At 43.8% G+C, this 16,350-nt stretch overlaps 1 protein-coding gene across 8 annotated transcripts in view; it reads right to left on the bottom strand.

Annotated features, from left to right (window-relative positions):
* Positions 1 to 16,350, bottom strand: part of MAGI1 (membrane associated guanylate kinase, WW and PDZ domain containing 1) — a 565,599-nt gene that overhangs the window by 38,076 nt on the left and 511,173 nt on the right. For all 8 annotated transcript variants that reach the window (XM_080914319.1, XM_080914320.1, XM_080914322.1 and 5 more), the window contains exon 13: positions 1,725 to 1,756. In XM_080914319.1, the coding sequence (XP_080770445.1) occupies positions 1,725 to 1,756 (32 nt within the window). The remainder of the gene's footprint in view (positions 1 to 1,724; positions 1,757 to 16,350) is intronic.

Genomic DNA, 16,350 nt, shown 5'->3' with positions numbered 1-16,350 from the left:
GCTTGTGGTAATTAGGAGCCAGCAGACTGTGGGCAAAGCAGTTAAGAGCGCTTTTTCCTAGGAATGCAACCCAAGTAATTGGCTTGTTGCTCACTAATGACATGGTAACCATAAAAACGAACTGCCAGAGAATTCTCTTAACTGGCTTCGTGAACATGTGCTTCGTCCATGCTTGATCCTAGGTGCTAGCCAGGAAATTCTGAAATACTTTAGGGAAGATGAATCACAAGCGTTACAACGTCTCTTCTGCACAGGGGCAAACAGCAGAGACACCTCAATACCTGGAATCTTGCTATGAGTGTCAGGATCCCAGGGCATGTGAATGTGTAAAACAGGCCCGTGCACCAGCACAGCATGGCCATGGTGGGGAGCAACGGGAAAACTCACACTGACTCAAGCTCAGGGGACACATCTTCCAGCTGCACTCGGTTTGTCCACAGGCTGAAGGGTTTCTGACAATGGCCCAGGGACAGCGATGAACACATGCACACGCTTTGGCATCTCTGCGCTTTCCTGCCTGGATATTAACACAAACTGACACCGACGTCAGTCTTCCAGCACTGTGCTGTGCCATCCGAGCTACACTGACTACCGCAGGTTTTCCTCTTTGCAGAACTAGGGAGTTGGTTTCAGAACGCAACCCCCCACCCCCAACCCCGGCTCCGTGATAAACTTCTGCCTGGTGCGGCCACACTTGCAGACAGGTGGGACAAATTCAGCTGCGGCACTCGAAGCTGCAAAGTTTTAAAGGTCCTCCTCCGGAGATGGCACAGAGGCACACATTTCCCCATTCTCAAATCTTCTAAGTTACCAGGAAGCCCCCTTCTTCATCCTATTATTAATGCCGAGAAAAGCTTCTCCCACCTAGTTCAATTTCACAGGCATTCAAGTCACAGATTTTGAGTTTTTAAGTAGCATGTTAATTTGTTGTTAGTGCCCTGGGAGTAAAAGCTCATACGACCAAGCACAACACTACAGTCGCTAGGCTATTAGCCAGCACGCCTAGTAGGTAATGCATCTTCAAGGAAACCAGATTAGAAAGGACAGCAAAACATTGATTTTTTTTTTTTAAAGAATCCTATACCTGCAGCATAATGCTGGTAAAGCTAGCAAAACAACAAAGGACATCTCCCTAGCAAGGAAATGTCTTATTCTTAGTGCTGGGCAGTGAACGCTGTTATCCGAGAGCATGGACATACATATACAGGCATAACAATTCTCCCCTAAACCCACGGGCTTTCGGTTTTGTGAATAATAATTCACCATCGAGTGCATAAGGAAGCATGGAGAGAGCGAGCCGGTAGCCATGTGAACCGCAGCCCAGCGAACACCAGTTGAGAAGCCAGTGAGCAAGCAGGTGGAGCCTTTTCTCTCTCTTCCTCCCCCAAAGGAAACAATAGCATTTGTATCAAGTTGAAACAGCTCCGAAACTCGCCCATTCAAAGGAGTTGCGAGCATCTTTGTGGAGAAGCCACACTGCGTTATTTAATCCTCATGCCTTTTGCATCCTACTTTTACATTTCTACAGAGTTAAAAGACAAACCCAATACCATCTATAGCACACATACCCCAGAACTTAATAAAATGAGCCTCTGCTCCTGGATCCCGCATCCACTCTAAAAGCACATTTAGGCAGGTGAACCCAGGCAGCTTACCTTCCTCCCGACGGGGTCTCCCTGCTTCCCCCTCCCCCTCCAAGCACCAAGTAAATGAGAAGTCCTTACCGACTTTGGACTCTTCTTGGGAACTGGAAGCCCTAGGAAAAAATGCAACAAAGGGGGTGGGGGGAAGACATCATTAGCATATAAATGTTACCTTTTCTTAAAGAACAATCCCCAGGTGTTTCATGGCCACCTAGTCCTCTGCAGAGTTATGTCAGATTTCTCCCCAGGATCGGAGTTACCAGGCTGTTCATATCGAATCAAAGGCGAGGGAGGAGGAGAGCGAGAGGCAGGAGATCTATCTGCATTAGCTATGCTGACTTGTACTGCAGCAGCCTGGAGGCTGGGAAAAGAAATTCACAGACCTCAGCGGCCTGGGAAATTGAACACTTGGACAGAATCGCAAATGCTCTTCTGGATTAAGGGAGACTTAACTTACAATTAAGTTCAGGATATTCCCTTTCCTCGCGATCCACTAGTCAACGGAAAAGGACCAATCAGGACAGAGAGAAGGGTGTATATTTAGTTTTAAAGGACAGCATGGTTAAATTTATTTTCCCCCACTGTTCTGTCTTTTTCTCTGCCCCTATGTATTTCAGGCAAAGGAATGCCTTCTTTAGCTTGGATGATCTCAGCCTCAACACAAAGATGAATGTTCCTTAGCCGGCAGAGGAGGATAAAGCAGGAGCCGGAGCTCAAGTTGGTCTAGGATCCCCCATTCATCAGCGCTCATCTTGGTATCTGTCAGTCATCTAAGCAGCCTCCTAACTTGGCCCCTGGAAACGTCTTGGGTTTGGACTGGGCTCTGGAGAGGTAAGCATGCCATTTGGAAGGAACAAGGGACATTTCACAAAGCTGAGAGGAAAAGACAGTAAGGGAGAAGGAGCAAGGCAAAGGAGACAAAGGTGGTGGCTGACCCTGGTGGGCTGTCCTCAGACCCTGTCCTTAGGGGGAGGGCTAGAGCTGGAAAGAGCCAGTGATCTCATCGCTTCTAGGAAAGTGAGCAGCAATCAGAGGCTTATGGGGTCCCTGTCAGCAGACAAGTGTGGGAAGGGGGTGAGAAAGAAAAACAAGCACACACTGGTGTTTGAAAAAGACTTCTCCAACTGCTGCCTCTTGTATTTTTTCTTACTTGAGCAGGGGTTTGACCACGAGATGTAGATTTCACCTACACAGATGCCAAAGCTACATTTGGGATGGGACGGCTCTGCAGACACTTCAGCTACGTTCTGAAAAGCGATTCTGATGTAGCCTGATGATTTCAACTCCCCGGGAAGTCACTTGTCAGTTCCAAAGCCAAGCTACATCCGTGGAAAGAGCAGGAAGCAGTGTGAGTCGGTGAGGAGGGAAGGGGCCCCTCAGATGAGCAGAGCTAATGCACACACTGCCAGAGAGGCATGGTGAGGGGGTCACTGGTCCTCAGAGGAGCTGTGGCTCTGGCAAGGCTCCTCAGATCACAAAATGAGGTCACCCTGGTCTGACAGTGTAACTTCAGGTAAGACCTCATTTTAAAAAAAGTGCAATTCCGGTGCCCCTGCCCACCTCAGGGGAGCAGAAACCTGCAGCACTAATACAATTTCTCAGTGTCTCTGATGCCAAGGGAAGGAAGAGTCACCCCAGGAACCTAATTTTTAAAAATCATGACAGAGCAGGAGCCTTACTGTTCTGAGTGAGGAAAGCAGTCACTTTGGAGTCTTTTGCAACTCAGTTTCTGTTCTAATGCATGGAAGTAGCAAGACTGGTCTTTTAAGACTAAGGCAATTAAATAACACAAAGTCTTTGAGAGCTTCTGACCTGGTCATATTCCAACATCATGTTTTTTTCACCTTCCTTGGCTAATGGACATCATCTATGAAAAATGATTGGGATTAGCTGATTTCAATCAGGGTTAAAAATATAATTTTTGCTGAGTTAATGAACATAGAAAAAGATTTAGGGAAGGATTACTGACAGATTTCAGACTGAGAGGAACAATTTTTATGACTTTAATTTAAAAGAACTGGGCACTTTTATTGGCCAATAGGCTATCCTTAATGAATCTTTATCAAATTCCATGAGTGAGTCATGCCTATACGTTACACTACGTGCTATTACACAGTTATATTCACACTTTCTCTTCATTCATACACACTTAATGGAACATGGCAACTTTCACTACCATCAATTTTTATTAAACTCGGCTGATCGGTATCACACTGACCCACCTCCACAAAACTTCTTGTAAAGCTGACTTTGTAAGACACAGATCTGAGTATCTGGGCAGTCACCCACTGTCTCTTAAGATTGTCATTGTGGGGCAATGGGTACTTTCAGTCTGCCACACAGGAATGGTCTCCCATTCCCTACAGTGCCTCCACAAAGACATGCACTGCAGCATTCTGGGAACCACCAGATCTTCTATCTAGCCGGCAGGGTGACCAACCTGCAAATCATTCCACATGGGTTAAAAGGGAGGAGCTGTCTCTACAGGTAACACAGAAGACTGCTTCTAAAGCAGCACCAGAGTGTGGACAGCAGAGAGACTGTACCAGGAGCGCGCGCGCGCTCTCTCTCTCTCTCTCTCTCCACACACACACACACACACACACACACACAGAGTTTTGCTTTCTGTGAATGTTCCCAGATGGATAGCAGGGACATTATTCATCATTACTTAGAATTCTGATCTCACTGAGGTAGCAAGATAACAATTTCATAACAAAATTAATTAGTTAATAGACCTTCTGCTATACAATGAAAGAAATATCCACCAGCATTACAGAAACAAAGCTGTCAACCTGTTTGTGTTTCCTCTAGGAAAGCTGCCTGGTGACATTCTAGAAAGTCCCAGCTCATTTCATATACATTATATTTTTCGATAAATAAGAACCTCTTTGTAAGAAGGGCTTTGTTTTTCTCTGCTAGGGAATAGCTGAAACTTTCATTTTAAAAGCCACACCTTTTGACAGGAGCCAAAAATGGGTTGTGACCACAAATTAATATTTAAGTAGTCAAAATCAAGACACTCCATTTGGCTGCTTTAAAACGGAGGAGCAAGGGGAATCAAAGATTTGTTTTAGGCCCATATGATCATTAAATCTTAAAATCTAATAAATATGAATGCTGGAACAAACTTCTCTACTACAATTTATAATTTATTTTAGCGAAAACTATTCAGAAAGCAGCCGGGAAAAGGCCTCAGAGTAAAAGGGTCACTTTCAGGATGAATTCTCCCAGCCCTAGAAATCACGTCAACACAGCTTTCCCCCAGAAAGGATCACCTGCAGACCACCCTGTGCTAAGAAAACTCCAGGCGGGAATGTTATTCCTCCTTCATGGCATAGCCCTGGGTTTGCCCAGGTAAATTCATTCTTTGTGCATACTCTGGCAGCAGGAAGGAGGGTCGTGCTCTATAAACCATGTTGAGGATTACTTGTGAGGCCTATGAGCACAAACAGCACCTGCCTTAATGGGCTCATATGGTCCACTCAAGGTAGGAAGGTTTCCAAAGAGGGAAAAAAAAAGGTATTTATGGACGGCACCATCTGCTCTTAGCACCCAAGCAGCAGCAAATGCTACTTCTAAGAGAATCCAACAAACTTTTACAGGGAGATGTATGCTCAAGGTTTGAGCCTTAGTGTGATCTACACAGTGGGAAAATCCTGTGACTTGGATTTCTAAAACCCCCAGCAGAGAAAAGAAACGGCAAATGTTCTGCCAGTGAGTGGGACTCCACCATTAACGCAACAGGGAGTCTTCTCCCCCCACTATAGAGTAAGGCCATAAACTTTGCTCCCAAAACCACTCTCGAATTATTAAGTAGAAGAATGTCTTTTTGAAAAAAAAGAATATATGATGGCTGCACACAAATCATTTATTAGGAAAAGTAGCACTATTCAAGCATTTGGGAAACAAGAGAGCCAGACCCAGAAACACCATTTTCTTTGGCTCCGGGTATCCTGGCTGCCTTTACTACCCAAAGTACTATCTCCTGTAACAAGGAGCGCTTTAATCATGAATACACATATATACATGGGTACTGCAGTAAACACATGTCTGTACTGCCCTGTAAAGCAAGCAAACACAGCATACTTGATAACAACTGCTCGGGTACCATTGGCTTCTGTAGTTTGCAAGAGTCACTTCTTTCCCTGGGAATGAGTGCAGACCCGTTATTTTCCCTGCTTGTACTAAGAGGACTGAAGCCAGGGTCTCCTGCCTGCCATGCTTGTGCCTTGTTAGCTGAGCTATATTGTCAGCCCTTGTTTCTGTTCTGTTGTTATTTTTGAGACAAGGTCTTAATATGTTTCTCAGGCTCTCTTTGAACTATTTCAACTTTTGAACATTAGAAATATACAGCGGGCTACCATGCCAGGCTAACGCGTCGTTTTGTCTAGGTAAACATTTGTCCTTGCCCTAATGACAAAACGAAATGGTGACAATCTAAGATCAGCTATCAGGGAAGCTAAAGAGAAGCTGAAACACTTCATCCCACTCTGGCTATGAGTGAATCTCCAGCTTCCGGGACAGAAGGCTGGACACAGTGTCCCCCAGAATGAAAGGAAATGAGGTGTCGAAAGGGGGAATTCTGAAGCCACTGTGACATACAAAGAGGGTCTAACCAGTAATAAAAATGTGCAACGTCACTGGTGGGCACTGTCTTCACTCCCTCCGCTGGGTCTCCAGAAATGACCATCTTATTACAAACACTTTGGTTTTCTTTAAGCATTAAAAACAAACAAACAGACAATTTTAGTTCACTCGTCTACATGACATCGGACACATCTCCTTTTTCTTTAACAGTCTAAAAGGAAATATCTAGGAGATGACTGTGGGGGAAGACACTGGGCATTGAACACACTGCAACACTAATGTGTACAAGCAAAATGCTCCTTGTGAATACCGTGCCTACTAGGTAGTACATCAGCTTGTATGGGGATGAACTGGAGACCCACTGAGCTGCAGATGTCCATGGGGCGGGACAGAGGGCTGAGAACAAGGCTCCTCCATCCAAGCAGAAATCATGATACTCTGAAAACCAATACTTTTAACAAGCCATGCACACTGTTCTTTACTAACTAGCTGCTTTGTTCGTTTTGCTTGATCGAGACCATGTAAAAGGGAAACACAATCATTTATAACAGATGTAAGTGAGAACATTAATTTCCACTGTTTGGATGCAGGTAAAATGTAAGTGTTAGGAAGGGCTCAGGCTGGAAGGAATACAGGATGGGTGCACTCACAAGATTAAACATACTGCATGAAAGCCCTACTACGTGTCATGAGTTAAAATGATATAAAGCCGTGAGCAAGACTGAAGAGGCTGAAGTTTTGGTTTTACAGCACTCCCTCTGTGGAGAGAATCAACCCTGTAGTACCTAAGTCCTGAGAGAAGTTTCTCCTTTGATAACAATGGAGAATGTGAATGAGAAAGAGGCTGAGCCTGAGAACATCACTTTGAACTGTGTGGTCAACAAAGTGGTAAATGGCTGTGTTTTGGCCAAAACTTGAATTGTAAGGGATCTGGCATGAGATCATTCGCTCATCCACGATTTACTGAGCTTTGCCACATGCCAAGCAGAACACCACCAGGAAGATCCAGGAGCTACGGCTCTGACCTTTGCCCTAGAGAGGTTCACAGTCTGTTCACAAACCCAAAGTAACAGAGTGAAGGGCATGAACTACCATGATAGAAGGAAACCCTATCACACAGAGAAAGACTACAGGAAAGGAATTTACTCCATTAGGAAGGAACGAACAGAAAGCATAGGCTGAAAGTGAAGGACAGTCCATTTCATCATGGGGTAGGGGACAAGCTGGGAACAACATACAATGATTGATGACTGACTGAATAAAGATCATGAATTTAAGGTTGTCTCAGGCTAAATAAGTGTGTAAACATACTCAAAGCAAAGCTCCAGCCAGGGTACATTTCCACCGGTGCATCTGACGAACACAATATATCACAAAATTAAATCCATGAAACAAAATGAAAAATTATTCTACTTTGGACTGTTTGATTTCTTTTCTCTTTCCTCTAGCCAAAAACCATCATCAACTCTGCAGAGTAATTTTTCAATGCAAACACAGTATCAGCTGCCAAGAATGAGGCCTAGACCCACTGCCTCCAGAAAGATGAAGACATTCTTTCCTTAGGAAGCCAATAATAGTCACTATGAAATAGTATCCCTCTGGTAATTCAGAGGTCTAGAGTAAAAAGTTCCCATGCTTTGTTACCTGGCATCTTGCAAAGAATATTAAGAATGTAGTTGTACAGTTTTTTTTACAGCTATAGAGAAGTTGGCTTCAATTACACAGTACATATGGCCTTATAAATATGTCCCTAGGAGAAATAAATGGCCTGAGAGGCTGGTGGCTTCTAATGGTTACAGAGCTTTTCACCTGTAAGTCAGAAGCCTTGAACTGACACATGAGAGAGACTTAGAGTCATTGATACCATGGACTGCTTGCTCAAAGTCCAAGGTAGGATGGATGAACTACATTCAAGCAATTTCTCAGAAGAAAACGGTTACATGGGGGGGGGGGGTGTCACTGAAGTGGAAAGATGTTCCTACAGTTCATTAAAAATATATATGAAGTACAGGCTGGGGCTGTAGCTCAACAGTAGAGGGCTTGCCTACCATGAAAGAAACTTGGGGGAAAAAATATCAAACAAAACCCCAAACATGTATGTAATATACCTTGAAGAACAGAAAATCTACCTTTGCTTCTTATTTCTAATATATGTATATATTTTTAAATGAAACCTATGTGCAAAAGGCCTTCACAATTGGTTGGTGCATCACTCTAAACTTTGCAGATTAGAAAACTGTCACACTAAGTGCTAAACAACAATCAGGAAGTAGCTGAGGAGACCAGAAGGAAGGAATAAAAACTATAGTTGCCCATGCAGTATAAAACAAGTTTACAGAAAATTTGTCATATAGCTCTACTGAGAATATGGCCTAACCACCCACAAACAACACGTCAGTTTGTTGGGGTATCTCAGAGCCACATTCATGATTTGAATTTAAGAAGATGGTTCTCTTGTATAGGTAGGGCCTCTGTACAGCTATTTTTTACTTGTCTCCAAGTTATTACTGTAAATACCACTGCCCACTGAAAGTTGTGCACTCTAAGAATACAGTTAGCTCTGTTTCTGACCGGTGGTAAAGAAGCAAGTCTAAAGCTATACAGCTGACCCCTAATGGCTGGAAACAGTAATAGTAATAGTTTTCTCTGCTTTGCAAAATTTCCTGACAATACAACAATAAAAGGATTTCTTTTTAATGGAGTGTAGAGGGAAGAGGTAATAAGTCAGAAGTGGGGGGAATTATAGCACCTTGCCTTCATAAAGGGAAGCAAAAGAACTGTCACTTTAAAAAGTCTGTTCTCTCATGTCAGCACAGGGACAATCCTTCTCCAGGGAATACCCGAGCAAGATGTACTGTTTCAAGATGGAATGGAGATTGTTCTTACATCAATCTCCACTGTGTGGGCTGAGGATCTCTGTACTTATACTCTTCGGGGTCTTACCTCACTCTAAAAGTATTTCTACCTTGAGTGCCAGCCTCAAGTCTCAACTGCTTCTTGTATGGCTGCCTCAGACTGGTCTTGCTAACTCCTCCTCCTCCTAACTGTTCTCCATGGAGACACTGTTGGGATTCTGGAAACTCTACACAAGTCCCTTCGAATTTCAAAGGATGGCTTTTAATAGTATTAGGAAGTAGGAAGGGGATTATGGAACAATAGCTCAAAATAGTGTACTGTGAGAAGAACTCAGTAAGAATTCCTTTTCCAAAAACAGGATGCTGCGTGTGTCCCTATTTTAAGGTCACTGGCCTCTGAGGGAAAGCTGTCACTGGTACTGAGCCTTTGGGTTGTAAAATCCACACCAGGACCCTTTCCTCCAACACTGCTGACTCTGAGGCTGATTCTTATCCCTGCTGCTTATTTTTAGCAGCTTAAGTAAGGCAGGGAGTTAGCTGAAGAAAGCTATCTAGTAGAATATTATGAATTTTATCTTTACAAGACACCCAAATCCCAAAGAAGGGCTTCTGGGACTTTACCTCTATCTGAGGTCACTGTCTTCCTAATGACCACAAAGGTTACACCACTCTACTCTTAGCTTTGTTGTTCAAGCCTTTTCTCATACACATGGAGGCCAGAGATGTGCAGTGCAGATCTGGAGACATGGTCTCTTGGCTACATGTTGCCGTGGTTTCTCAGCATCATTTCAATGAATCTCACACTCTTCCCTGTATCCCCCATACCCTCCTTCATCTGAGCTGCCTTTGGTCCACTTCAGTCCCGCCTGAGTCACCTGCCCTGCCCCTTTGCTCTAGTCTGGCCTCCACTCACTTCCGAACTCTGCTTCCCCCTGAACTTTCTCACTGGCTGCCCCCCCACTGTGGAATAATAAGGCCGAAGCTTTATGCACCTGCAGTTTCTCGTCTTCCTTAATGGGGAGCCCAGAATTGTCTGAGGCCCCCAGCAAATATGAAGTGACACCTTTTATCATAACTGATTTACAAAGTCCAGCTTGTTGCCAGATATATTGACACGCCCTAAAATATCTGTGTCTGCCCCCACCTCTATTTGTGATTGTCGTTTTAGCACTTATCTGTCTGTGCTGAGCTCCAGGACTGTACCTCGGCCTCAGTTCAGTAGATTTCTCTCCAATGAATATGTAAATGTGCAGACCTTATAGAGCATGCCTATATCTCAAGGGCTCCAGAGAAGCAGATAAGGTAAGTGGGAGGGCAACCTGACCCTTTCTGTTCTCACCATCCATACTGCAGTGCTGAAGTACACTGCTTGATCCTTAGTAAGCCGCCCGGCGCAGCTCACCTCCAGCTGTCTTGCTCCGGAGGCACACAACAAGGTTCCACTGTGCCACCTTGTGTCCTGACTTCCCATGACAACAAGCTTGCTTCTCAGAGCTCAAACCCACTACAAGCTTCCAGCCCCAAGAAATGCATATGTTCTCAGGGATTTGTGTGTGTGTGTGTGTGTGTGTGTGTTTGTCTTTTAAAGTCTGAGAAAGGAGACATTCTTATCTTTGGTTATGAAACAAACTTTCATTACAACAGGATTTACAAGGCTCCCTTTTGCTGGCACACACACACATGCTAATGGGAAGACCGGCAGCTGCTTTCTCCAGGCAAAGCCATGCATCTCCTGAAAAGGCCTAATGGTCAATGAGGATGTTAGTTTCTCTTGTCACAATGTTTTGTTTTTTTTTTTTTTTGAAAAATAGGAAGGCAAATTTCCCATGCCTTTTGTAAGGATGTGGTGATTTCATTTGACTTATTTTAAGTCTGTTTAACTTCAACCAATGATACCCCACACACCAAATCTAACTTAAAGAAGTCTCATACAGCATGGGTTGTGGTTAATAACAGCAAGACCATTCCACAACAGAGTCTGTGGAGATGCATTACCCAGAGTCTGCAAATCAGACCTAAAGAAGACCAGGCTTTCCAAAGAGTTCCAGACGGATCCTGTGAAGCCCATTTGTGTCCCATGGGGGATATTAAATGTCTTCAAAATCCTCTTGATGAAACAGTACATATGTGATCTAAGTGACTGCGAATTACTGAAGGGAAAGGAGGGGTTTCCTTGGCTCTGTCAATTTCTAAAGAATGGAAACCAGCCATTCTAGGTTTGGGATGGGAGCTCACACTTTGTTTAGCCAATCAGCGCTTACTCAACTGACTGGATTCACTTACAAGTGAAGTGCAGGCGTGAGCTTCAGTCCACACACCCTAACACTCACAGTCCACACACACTAACACTCACAGTTCACACACCCTAACACAACACTCACAGTCCACACACCCTAACACTCACAGTCCACACACCCTAACACTCACAGTCCACACACACCCTAACACTTACAGTCCACACACCCTAACATTCATAGTTCACACACCCTAACACAACACTCACAGTCCATACACCCTAACACTCACAGTCTACACACCCTAACACTTACAGTCCACATACCCTAACATTCACAGTCCACACACCCTAACACTCACAGTTCACACACCTAACACTCACAGTCTACACACCCTAACACTCACAGTCCATACACCCTAACATTCACAGTTCACACACCCTAACACTCACAGTCTACACACCCTAACACTTACAGTCCACACACCCTAACATTCACAGTCCTCACACTCTAACACTCACAGTCCACACACCCTAACATTCACAGTCCACACACCCTAACACTCACAGTCCACACACCCTAACATTCACAGTCCACACACCCTAACATTCACAGTCCCACCCCAGGTGAGCCTCATTACAAATCATTTCTATAGGTCAAGTGTGTTTCAGATCCAGGACTGATGAGGCCACCAATGGAACATGTTAGCCAGGATGAAGCTATGAAAGGAAAGCATGTGCATGCTAGGGAAGAGGAAGTTCAATGGGAATGACATCTGGGCTGGCCCATAAGCATTCAAGTCACAGGCAAGGCTGAGGACCCACTTGCTTCTCCTCCTGTCTGAATTTAGCTGTTTCCTGTTGTTTTTCTTGGCAAACTGGGCTAAAAGTTAATGTGAATGGGATATCTTAATGGCAGCAAGCACTTGGAGACAATTTTTAAGGCTGTCAAAAAGTTTCTGTGACTGCTTTTATTCTTTTAAAACAAAACAAAGGCAAAAACCAAAAGAAACCAAAAAACAAACAAACAAACAAAACAACAACAACAACAAAAACCAAAAGCAAAAACACCAGCCACGGGTATTTGGGAAATTCTCAAGCACATCCTGAATATGGCCGCCTACTCCGTGTTTCCCTTTTGTTTTCGGGTCTGACAAGCTCTGCCTAACCCTACCAACTATAAGAGGGCAGAATTATGTGAAAGGGTTTTATTGATAAATGTCATAGTAATCAAAAGGTGGCATTCACAAGAGTCACAATGTAACCATGGCCTGTGACTCCGCATCCCTTAAATCCAGTCCCTGGAAGCAGCAGTCACAGGAGGAAGAGTGCCTTGGCCATCCCCACACACTCTCCTGTCCTGTCCTCTTCTTGAGGGCCTCTTCCCTACAGCAGGACTCTTTGGAGTATAGATTTCACAAACCAGCACATTTCTGAAAAACAGGATTGAGCAACTGAACATAAGTTGCCAGTTCCTTACTTTGCAAACTGAGAATATCTTCAAAACCAATTAAGAAGGAGGCCAAAGGCACTGAGCTATCTCACTGGAGACTTCATGGGAAGTTCCTCATTTGGAGCCGATTTTCCTCTTTTCACTGCAGCCAAAAGAACACATCAGTTACTTCGCCCCTCTTCCCGATCCCTGACTGCAGACAACTATGTCAAAAGTCTAGAGCAACAGCACATTTCCCTGAGTGTCACCCCTCCCACTTTGCAAGCACCATTCACCCAGACAAAGCAAGGGCTATAAGGCAGAACCTTCCAGTGCACCAGTTGACTGAGAGTGTGACAAACCAGTGTCAGTCCATCTTGGTCACAACATAAGAGGGTGCCCTCCTACCCAGATTTCAGATAACCGATGTGGACGTTCAAAAACACTGCCTAAGGCTGGCCCAGGCTGGGTTGGTGCCACCAGGTAGGGCACTGAGGGGCTGTCACAACTGGCCACAAGCCCTTACTTCCATTACTGAGGAGTTACAAGAGAAAACTAAGAGAGGGAGACTAAGAAACTAAGCATCTTCTGCCCAAGTTCAACAACAATAACAGAAAATAGAGAAATTGGTATCATTTGCATCTTAAAGAGTAGAACACAGAAACTGCATCAACCAAACACAAATGAGTACCAAGGGGACTCAGAACATGGTTCCCACAACTGACTCTGTCCTTGAGGAGACAGGGGTCCCTTCCCCCTGCAGACACTCACTGTTGTAACTGGGGGACGGGAAGTGCTATGACATCAAGGCCTCACTTGAAAACCAGTCTTTCCCCTCCTTCGACTTGCCAGAATGCTAAGTAAAAGTTGTTTTACCAGAGCAGACTAATTCCACAATCACAGAATTTTATTAATTTCATGGGCAGTGTTGCTATTTTTTAATGAAGTCATCTGTTACTTTGGTATGTACTACAAAAGTCACTAGAGAACATAATCCATTTTAAATTTAGGAAAAAAATTAAACCAACCAAAATCCAAAAAGACTACAAGAGAATAGACTTAATTCTAACTATATCCAAATGATTTCTCAAAAACTGACTAGTGTTCATGCCAACGACAGGAATGCCTTTTTAAATATAGCTTTTACAGGGTGAATCATGCCAAGATCGATGACCACACCAAGCAACAAGCTAGAAGCCTAATTAAAAAGCTGGATGTTGCATGAGGCCAGCAGACCACTAACATGGGGAAATGGTGGGGTTTCCTTTACTGCACAGCCTTTGACTAGGCTCTAATGCAACTTTCTAGCAGCTGAGAGGCTGTGACTGAAAACAGGATCCTCTGACCAATCCTTCATCAAAGTTGGAGATGACACACTGTATACCAGAATTGTTTACGACTAAGGTAAAGCTGCAGCGAGAGTCCTGGAACTGAAGCCGGCATGCGACAGTATAAGACAGCCTGAGTAAGCACACCAGACTTCACATGGCAGCATCCATGGGAGATCAGTCTGCTTCTGAAGTGTGCTGGGTCAGTCAGAGTAGCATTTACGATATGTGGCAAGAGAAAAAAAAACACACAATAAGAAAATCATGAAATGAAAATTTAATGAGGAATTGAAAAGCCTAGGTAACAATCTGGCATAAAGAAGGCACATTTGTTGTTGCTGGGAGGAAACTATCACTTGTAAGGAGACACTGCTATTTTTGAAGATATTAACGACTCTACTAATAAGAATCCTAGAGACTTACGCTCACAGATAGGGGTTGTGATTAATATCTGAGCATGATTATAAACAAATACTCAGCAATATTCACGTCGGAGAACACGTGTTGGGGATAATAGAACTCAGAAAGTGGTTCAGCACCCCCCCCCCCACATGCCATTTATAACCTCTTCTTTTTTTCTCATTTATTGAAAATAGAATGTTTTTTCTATTATTACATATCCTGATTATGTTTTTTTTCCTCCATCTATTCCTCCCAGTTCCTCCCCACCTCCCCTCCCAACTGGATTCACACTGTTTCTGTCTCTCATTGGACACAAAAAAACAGGCTTCTATGGGATAACATAATAAAATAGAGTAAGATGAAACAAAAATGGACACCTTGATATTTAACAAAACAAGCAAACAGAAGGAAAAAAGCCCAAGAAAAGGCACAAGAAACAGAGATCTATACCTTCACACACTCAGGAATCCCATAAAAACAGTACACTGGAAGCCATCACACAGACACAGGGGACTGGGTGCAGACCCACACAGACCCCCTTTCCAACAAAATGCTAATGCAATGTGGTGCTAACGAATGTGCTAACCAATGTGAGGGTTAACTTGTCAGAATAAAGATAAGAGAGTATCCTACAGGGCAAACTGCTTCACATAACTGAAGTGGAAACTTAACGGTTCTTTGGAAAGGTGGTTGGATGGTGTTTTGCTGGGGCAAACACATGAAGGAGGGTTTTCCTGAAGTGGACACGGGTGAAAGACTAAGGAGACTCATGAAGGAATGTTTCACTGAAGCAGACACAGGAGGGAGGGGTTCTGTTAAAGTCAACAGTGAAAGGACACCTGATGAAGGAGTATTTGCTATCAACACACTTGTACTGGTCCACCTTACACTGGTTGCATAGTTGAGCTGCATTTGCCAGGATTCCACAGGTTTGGGCTGATTTGATGCACATGCTGAGGCAAGACCTTTGCTGAGGCAAGGCATGTGGAGGACACATGATATCTGGAGGGTATAAACATGACTCCATGGAGTGACAGAGACAGAATTTGGCTTACTGAACAGCTAGCTATGTGATGCTTGTGGGCTCGAATCTTCACTGACCCTCACTTCCCTGAGAGACACAGCCAAGAACTTCTCCTGGTAGTCCTATTGGTCTCTCCTGTTGGCTCAAGCCAAGGCTTAGGCCTGGCTGTCTTGGCTAGGTTGTGTGACCGCTGTTGCTAACCAGACTCTACCAAATTGGACTGCTGGTATACCCATGAAGCGTTGAGTGGATCAAGCTGCCTCTGCCTGCTAACCTATGAGCTGAACTGCTTATTTCCAGACAATACAGATGGGAATTGTTTTAAGAACCATCATTAAAAATAGGATTTGAGAAAAATTAAAATTACATATAATAGCTTTGAGAGTATTCAAAATCAGGACCAGGAAGGTACCTCTTCCTTTAATGGGAGGGAGGGACTACCGTTATGGTTTTCTTTCTCTTCTATACTATGGACTTTGTTATATAAGAGAGAACATCCAAAGTTACTGGTAACAGTTAATCTTTACCTAGAATTAAGTAAAGGGGAGAAAACCTATGGGAGAAAAAGTCCATGAGTGTTGAGTTTTTGTTAAAACAAATTATACTAATGAAGAAACAACAACAACAACAACAACAACAACAACAACAACAAAAAGCCACCCCTTGGGATTTTGAGATGTTGACACTGTACTAAGAAATACTAGGTAGTAGTCCATAGCTGGTCTCTATGCATTCATGTACTACATCCATCCATAGTCATTCCCCATCAGTGTCTTCATGCGTGCTATTTAGGGGTCCCTGTAGACCATAGACAGGTAATAGGCAAGAGTGAAGCCAGATATA

The sequence above is a fragment of the Micromys minutus genome, assembly GCF_963924665.1.
Source record: "Micromys minutus genome assembly, chromosome: 3".
NCBI classification, from domain to species: Eukaryota; Metazoa; Chordata; class Mammalia; order Rodentia; family Muridae; genus Micromys; species Micromys minutus.
The sequence above is the reverse complement of the archived record's forward strand: the minus strand, read 5'-3'. Positions and strand labels throughout refer to the sequence as shown.